Source organism: Chiloscyllium plagiosum, unplaced genomic scaffold, assembly GCF_037043375.1.
Source record: "Chiloscyllium plagiosum isolate Xiang-an unplaced genomic scaffold, Cpla_swu_hap1 HiC_scaffold_35, whole genome shotgun sequence".
Taxonomy (NCBI): Eukaryota; Metazoa; Chordata; class Chondrichthyes; order Orectolobiformes; family Hemiscylliidae; genus Chiloscyllium; species Chiloscyllium plagiosum.
Genome location: NW_028270173.1, coordinates 39,637,031 through 39,645,106, shown reverse-complemented (window position 1 = coordinate 39,645,106; position 8,076 = coordinate 39,637,031). Strand labels below are relative to the sequence as shown.

Sequence of the window (8,076 nt, the reverse complement as noted above, 5' to 3'; positions counted from 1 at the left end):
TGTTAAAACAAACAAGGTCACACTTTTACAATAAATGGGAGAGCAGTCAAAGTAGTTAAGAAAGCATTTAGCACATGTGCTTTCATTGCTCAGACCTTTGAGTATAGGAGTTGGAACAATCTGTTGGTGACACCTTTTCTGGAGTACTGTATCCAGCTCTGGTTCCCTTTCGAGGAAGGATATTATTAAGCTGGAGGGGGTTCGGAAGAGATTTTCCAGGATGTTGACGGAAATGGAGGGTTTGAGCTATAAGGAGGGGCTGGATAGACTGGGACTGTTTTCACTGGAGTGTGGATGATTGAGAGGTGACCTTTACAGAGGATTATGAAATAATAAGGGGTATTGATAAGGTGAATAGCAAGTGTCTTTTCCCAAGGTAGGGGGTTTCAAGACTAGGAGTCATATTAAGGTGAGAAAAGAAATGATTTTAAAGACGACAGATAATTTGTAAAAATGGTTTGTGTGTGGTATAAACTTGCAGAGGAATGGTGGATGTGGGTGCAGTTAGAATGTTTAAAAGACATTGATAAGTTTATGAATAAGAAGTGTTTGGAGGGACATAAGTCAGGTTGCGCTAGTTGACTTTGGGATTATGGTCAGCATAGACTGGTTTGACCAAAGGGTCTGTTTCTGTGCTGTATGACTGAGTCTCGAAGGCAGTGGAGAGATTGAGGAAGGGAATGATGAAACTTAGAGGCATGACTGGTGTTATGAGACTCAAATTGGAGATGCTGAAAAGCAGGCTGCAGCTATCTCACAGATGGGGGAAGGCACTGAAGGATCTGAAAATCGACATGAGAATTTTAACAGCAAGGTGTCACGATGTTGACCAACAAGTGTAGGAACAGAGGGTTAATGGGACTTTAGGGGTGAATTAGAATACGTTCAGCAGAGTCCTGGATGATCTTGAATCTCTCAGGTTAAAATTTGAGGTAGTGTAGGTGTGAGTTGGAACAGTTGAGGGCTTGCAACTGCAGTAGGGTGTAATATTATCTACTTTGTCATACCAGAGATAACCATGAGCAGCCGTTTTCTCCCATTTGTCCCAGCTCATCAGGGCACCTTCTCTGTTCCCCCTGGTGCCCCTTTCCTAGTACTGCATTTCCAAAGCCCTGCCCTGAACAGCAGAATCCTAGGAGTTAGTTAATGGGGTGAAGGGATGCAAGTTCATGGGTCAGTGAAAACGGAGAAAACTTGAGCTTCTCACCATCTAGTCTGCATGTGGATTCTACTTTACACAAGCTTCTTAAATTGAAAAGGATCGAGTTTTATTTTTTTATTAATCATTTTAGAGCCGTTGATACAGGACTTGTGCGGCAAAAGGAAATGACGACAGGTAAACCCAACTAATTGTAGCCATGATTCTCTTCCAATGCAGCTCCTACACGGAGTCAGATTACAGCACTTAAAAATAAAAATGAAAAACTATACTTTTACAAAAAGAAAGTTACACATATGTATATACACACGGAGCAATTTTAACCCAACTCTCTGCTCACTTGCCTGTGGTGCGCTGGGTTAAATTTCCACCTGTTTGTCAGTTTTCTCCACCACCTCCCATTCTCTAGAAATGAGACGACTTTGGTGTGAAATGCACAATTGCCAGTAAGAATTGGACGGGGTGTTTGGGGGGTGGGGGATACACATCAGGGTTTCCCTTTGCTGGAGCCATCCTTGGGGAGGGGGACGTGAATGTAGCCAGAGTCTTACAGCGACCTCTCCTGCCCCCGCACCCTTGCCTTCCCAACCCAACACTCCCCGTACCTGGAGTCCGCTTCCAGTACTCAAGAGTTCACTACAAGTGTTTTTTGGGGTGCTGTGGGGGTCCAAGCCACGTAGTGCTTTGGACCCCACGACGGATTTTCCAGGCAACGTGTGCAAGAAGAAAAAAAGAGAAAATGAGGGAGGCTGGACAGGGTTGGTTAACACCATCCAGGCCTCCCCCCTCCAATCCCCCGTTCCCCCCTCCTTGTCCCAGCGAACGTATTCACTGAAACAGCAACATCTGGTTGGAAGGATCTGGACTCTCACCCAGACCGGCACAATGACAATTTCTTTAAAAAATATATATATATAATATTTATATATAAAACTGATTATCAGCCGAGATGAGTGCTGAGTGACCGTTCCTCAGATCAGAATTTCAGAGCAGGGAGGTTATGCTGCAAGTGTGTGAAGGGTTGGTTAGGCCACAATTGGACTATAGTGTGCAGTTCTTGAATCAACATTATAAAAAGTTAGAGGGTGCTCACAAATGTATTTGTTTAGAGCATAATGACAATTTAATCATTTTTATCCGTAAACTGTAGCATCATTATTCACCTTTTATCCACACAATTAAAGTATGGCTCTTTATTTCCTTGACCTAGAATATTTTTGGGCTTTTTTTGTGATAATGTAATCCAATTGGGAAAGTTTGAGAGCCACACGTAACTTAAGGACTGCAGTTTGCACACCTCTAGTCGAGTTACAGTCCGTTCGAGATGGGTAAATGATCTGAGTTTAGACATGATCCTCAATAAAGGGAGCTATTTCCATATCTAATTTGTTCTGTAAGCGCCTTGGTCTCCATCCAGACTGGGAGTGGGTCCCATTCCTCAGTGCTGACCCTGTCATTCTCAGTGGGGGGGCAAGCATGTAGAAAAAGACTGGAAATTTACTGAGCGTGACTGGGGCTCTTCAGTCACTTGCTCTTAGGATGTGGGTGTTTTTGGCAAAGCCAACAGTCTAATGCCCATCTCAGAGTTGTCCTTTAAGAGGATGACATAGCTGCCTTTTAGAACCGCACCTACCCTGTCTCGGCTGCAGGTGTTTGTGGTTTACCCCTCAACCAGCGCCATCAGAACCGATTATCTGGATATTATTATATTGCTGTCAATAATTTTGTGTTTGCTACATTTCAACTGTGATTGCCCTTCTAAAGAAGTACTTTAGTTGTTCTGGAAGTTGTGTTGGGATGTTCTTGGAGGTGGGGAAGAGTGCTATAGAAATGCGCAAATCTTTGTGACCCCTGATGTGATGAAGTGGGATGGGTTTCGTGAACAGCTAGTACTCTCTGACCCAGAAGCAATATCTTTGCAGGAGGAATGATGGGGGAAGAGGGACCAGCCCAATATCAAAGGCGAATATTTCCATTCTGTAATATTCCATCAAATTATTTAGTGGTCAAGTTGACTGATTTGGCTCCTTCCAAGCTTACCTATGTTGCCTGTTCCCTGGCAGTTCTGTTACATTCTCTCTCTCTCTGTCGCTCTCCTTATAGCGTCTCCAGCACTCTCTCATTGAACATGGCCATCTTCGCCTCAGTGTGCCTGGCCTCGCGACTCCCCAGCTCGCTCCACGCCTTCGTCACAGTGACTTTGGCCATCGAGGTCTTCGCCCTGTGGCCCATGTTCCAGAAGAAGCTGAAGGTGCGGCTTTGTGTGGAGGACGTGCTGGGATCATGGGGTGTGAGGGACCATCAAGGTGAAGGACGAGGTTGAGGGGATGTAGAAGGGGTGGGGAAATGGAGGACTGGACGGTGAGCTCTCGGGTGTGAAGTGGAAAGGTTCTGGGGTTGGAGGGGATGCTGGAGGGCTGCGAGATTGGGGGCATATGGTGGGGGTCGAATGCAGTGGGCCACAGGTTGTGGGGTGGCTCACAATGGGTTGCCAATTGCTTCCTTATCTCTCCGCCATTGCCAATTCTCTTTGACTGTACCCTCACTCTGCTTAGTGAGAAAAAATGGGATTCCCTTTCTTTTGGCAAGAGTGAAACTTTGCACAGATGAGTCTTCCCCTCCTGTCTTGGGCGCACTGACTCAGTGTGGCTGCTAACTATGTAGTACAAGGCCCTGGGACTAACTTTATACTGGACATCCAGATGGAGCTGTGCCTATTTCAATCATTCATGGGATGTGAGCATCACTGTCCAGGCCAGCTTTTGCTGCCCATCCTTGATTGACCTGGAGAAGGTAATGGTGAGCTGCATGTGTTTGAAGGTGCTGTTTCAAAGGGCCTTGATGAGTTACTTCTGTACAATTTCGACATGTTGAAGCCAAAGTGCACCGTAGTGAAGGGAGTGAATCTTACAGGTAGTGGATGCAGTGTTAACCAGCAAGTTGCTGGGTCCTACACAGTGCGGAGTCTGTATTGTTGGAGCTGCACCCATTCAGGCAAGTGGAGAGCATTTCATCCCACCCTCGTGCATCGTATGAACAGGCTTTGACGAGACAGGAGTGAAAGCAGCAATCGTGAATCCAGGTGTACTCCTGCAAGCTACTTCTGTATGGCTAGTCCAGTTCCCTTTGTGGTCACTGGGAACCACCAAGATGCTTTTGAAGCGATGGAAAAGCGATGTTTTGGGACCATTGCTGTTTGTCATTTTTATAAATGACCTGGAGGAGGGGTTAGAAGGTTGGGTGAGCAAGTTTGCGGATGATACGAAAGTCGGAGGAGTTGTAGACAGTGAGGAAGGATGTGGCAGGTTACAGCGGGATATAGATAAGCTGCAGAACTGGGCAGAAAGGTGGCAAATGGAGTTCAATGTAGCTAAGTGTGAGGTGATTTACTTTGGTAAGAGTAATAAAAAGATGGGGTACTGGGCTAACGGTCGGATACTTGGTAGTGTGGATGAGCAGAGGGATCTTGGTGTCCATGTACACAAATCTTTGAGAGTTGCCACCCAGGTAAATAGTGTGGTGAAGAAGGCATATGGCGTACTGGCTTTTATTGGTAGAGGAATTGAGTTCCGGAGTACTGAGGTCATGTTGCAGTTGTATAAGACTCTGGTGCGGCCGCATCTGGAGTATTGTGTGCAGTTTTGGTCGCCATACTATAGGAAGGATGTGGAGGCACTGGAACGGGTGCAGAGGAGGTTTACCAGGATGTTGCCTGGTATGGTAGAAAGATCGTATGAGGAAAGGCTGAGGCACTTGGGGTTGTTTTCATTGGAGAAAAGAAGGTTTAGGGGTGACTTGATAGAGGTGTATAAGATGATTAGGGGTTTAGATAGGGTCGACAGTGAGAATCTTTTTCCACGTATGGAGTCAGCTATTACAAGGGGGCATAGCTTTAAATTAAGGGGGGGTAGGTATAGGACAGATGTTAGGGGTAGGTTCTTTACTCAGCGAGTCGTGAGTTCATGGAATGCCCTGCCAGTAGCAGTGGTGGACTCTCCCTCTTTATGGGCATTTAAGCGGGCATCGGATAGGTATATGGAGGATAGTGGGCTAGTGTAGGTTCGGTGGGCTTGGATCGGCGCAACATCAAGAGCCGAAGGGCCTGTACTGCGCTGTATTCTTCTATGTTCTATGAAATGCCATTAGTAGCAATGAGGGCAATGGCAGTTGTGTGACTTGAATGTTACTTGCCACCCTTCGGTCCCAGCCAGCCTAGATGTGTTGTTCAGGTCTTAGGGCATGAACTGGTTCAGTGTTTTGGGAGTCACCGATGGTGTTGGACTTCATTCTATCAGCGACTGCCTCCACTTCTGACCCTTGTGCAAGATGGGAGGACCAATACTGTGAAACTTAATGGAAATGAGTAGCTGTCATATCAGTGTCCTTAGGTAAAAACAATGACTGCAGATACTGGAAACCAGATTCTGGATTAGTGGTGCTGGAAGAGCACAGCAGTTCAGGCAGCATCCGAGGAGCAGTAAAATCGATGTTTCGGGCAAAAGCCCTTCATCAGGAATAAAGGCAGAGAGCCTGAAGCGTGGAGTATCAGTATCCTTAGCACACCCACTCCTCCCCTGCTATAATGGTTGTACAGCTCAGCACTGGTTAATCTAGGGATGAAGAGTATGGCCAGGTGCAGATATTAGAAGCAGCTGGTGTGTTGATCAGCCAGTTCTCAGTTAATGGTATCTCTCTCTGTCTCTCTATTCTCTTGTTGTCCAGGCAATCACCCCTCGCTGTTACCTGGTGGTCACCCTTACCTTCACCCTGGCTGCCATGCTGGGGGTGCTGACGGTTTCTCTCACGGGAGCTGTACTCTTCGCTCTGCTGCTGTTAGCAGTTGCCCTGCTGTGTCCTCACTACCTCATCAAGTTACAGTCCTCGAAAGAGTAAGTGGTAGCGCTCAGCGCACCCATAGTGAGGGCCGAAATTCCAGTCAGGCTTATTCTGGTGCTCAGGGGGGGGGCGCGGCACGGCACTGTCGGGGGGGGTCAGCGCCAAGGGAGCTGACTGCGTGCGAACTGACTGCTGGGTGGTATAGAATCCTGGAGCTGAATAATCGGCTGGGAAACACTTTTGAGACCTCTGTGTGGTTTCTGAAAGGCTTGGTAAATGCACGTCTGTTTCGCGTGATCTGGTTGCACTCAGTGGAGCTTTGAAGCCGACCCAGTCGCTGACTGTTCATGTATGTGGAGGACAGGGAACTGGTGCGATGTTCTGCCCACGCAATCCCGGTTGCATAGCCCATCTCTGCTGTGGTGACGTGGGTCGGATGGCAGGGGGTGCTGTCTGCGCACGGGTAGGCTGGTTGCACTAATGCCTGACTCCATCTTATCTCTTGTCGCTGCCTTCCCCACAGCAACATCCATGGTCCATGGGATGAAGCGGAGATCAAAGAAGACCTGTCCAGGTTTTTGGGGTGACGAGGATGGGGGTTGGGCCAGCGCGTCCTTCGCTCATGTTCCTGTCTGAATCTTTCTGGGATGCTGCGGCCACGGCCATCAATAGCACGCAAGGAGGCGTGTTGCACGTGGAGCGTCAGGCCCGCTCATGTACAGGTGTCCCTTCAGAGAGTGGCCAGCCTGAAGGATTCCACCCCAGTCTGTATCCGTGCCAACACCAGGTCCTCCAACACTTCTCACCTCACCTAACACCACCTCCCCCCCCCCCCTCCAAATAACTCGCACCCATCATCACTCCATTCATAAATTGGCTTCTTCTGATGTCAACTGGCTATTTGAATACTTGGATCATCACTCATCAGTCTTCAATCTCAAGCATGCTCTTGATGGATCTGGATTGGGTATATTACCAACACCACCCTCTTTCCAATCAAGGTTGAATTTATTTTCACTCTTCTCTTACACAGAGGAATGGGTGCAGAGCTGGGCAGGTTGCAGGACCCTGCACTGGCGCTGTACACCTGGCCATTCTAGCTTGGTACTGTCTCTACTTACCTCCCTGTTGAAGACAGTGGTAAAGAGGGTTGCAATCATGAACCTGGCTGAGGATATGAAGCGTTAAAGCTAGAGTCAATGCCAGTGACTTGCATGGAGTCAACAGCATAGAAATGGGTGTGTGCTGGTGTTTGTGTTCTCTGTGGAATACCTCTCTCTCTCCTTCTCTTAATCTCAACACTACGTAACCACTCCAACTCGAGGGAATCAGTGTCTGGATCTATATGTTTCTGCTGTGTTCTCGATTGGAGGAAATTCATAAGGAACTTCTGCTGATCCTGTAACAACCAGTCAGCTGAGAATCCTTCTGGGGCACGGACAAATGTCAGCTGCTGTTTCCTGGTGCTTCTGAAAGTGAATTAAATAGTTTTCTGGAAGCTTTGTTGTCAGGCTGTTGTTTTCTTCCACGATTCCTTGTCCATGTGCAATTTAATTTAGCAAAACGTAAAAGTACATTTCTGCTACAATGCTATTTGTAATTTGTGAGCAGTTTTGATATCTCAGTCCCACTGGCTGGGGTTAAAGCGTTAAAATTATTTAGTCATTGTTTACTTGGTCTTCAGTAGAGCTTTTGACAAGGTTCCACATGGTAAAGTTATATCATATGGGATTCAGAGGCAGCTTGCCAACTGACTACAAAATTGGCTTCACAGCAGGAGACAGTAATTGTGGAAGGTTGTTTTAGCACTGGAGCCCTGTCACCAACAGTGCTGGGTCCTCTTGTTTATTATTTTATGTGGATGACCATATAGGGGGCATGGTCAGTAAGTTTGCTGATGACACCAAAATACTGGTATCGTGGACAGTGAAGAAGATTATCTAAGATGACAAAGAGATAAGGTGAATAGCAAGTGTCTTTTCCCAAGGTAGGGGGTTTCAAGACTAGGAGTCATATTAAGGTGAGAAAAGAAATGATTTTAAAGACGACAGATAATTTGTAAAAATGGTTTGTGTGTGGTA

At 46.9% G+C, this 8,076-nt stretch overlaps 1 protein-coding gene across 1 annotated transcript; it reads left to right on the top strand.

Annotated features, from left to right (window-relative positions):
- The first annotated feature begins 3,268 nt into the window (after positions 1-3,268).
- LOC148140680 (phosphatidylinositol N-acetylglucosaminyltransferase subunit C-like) lies at positions 3,269-7,487 on the top strand. Its single transcript, XM_087978914.1, has 3 exons — positions 3,269-3,410; positions 5,882-6,048; positions 6,519-7,487. Exons 1-3 carry the CDS (start codon positions 3,288-3,290, stop codon positions 6,580-6,582), a joined length of 354 nt encoding a protein of 117 aa, XP_087835040.1. The 5' UTR covers positions 3,269-3,287; the 3' UTR covers positions 6,583-7,487.
- The last annotated feature ends 589 nt before the right edge of the window (positions 7,488-8,076 follow it).

Coding starts and splice junctions, on each gene's coding strand:
- LOC148140680 (XM_087978914.1), top strand. CDS start 3,288: ATGGCCATCTTCGCCTCAGTGTGCCTGGCCTCGCGACTCCCCAGCTCG. Junction 3,411..5,881: donor TGTTCCAGAAGAAGCTGAAG/GTGCGGCTTTGT, acceptor CTTGTTGTCCAG/GCAATCACCCCTCGCTGTTA. Junction 6,049..6,518: donor AAGTTACAGTCCTCGAAAGA/GTAAGTGGTAGC, acceptor CCTTCCCCACAG/CAACATCCATGGTCCATGGG.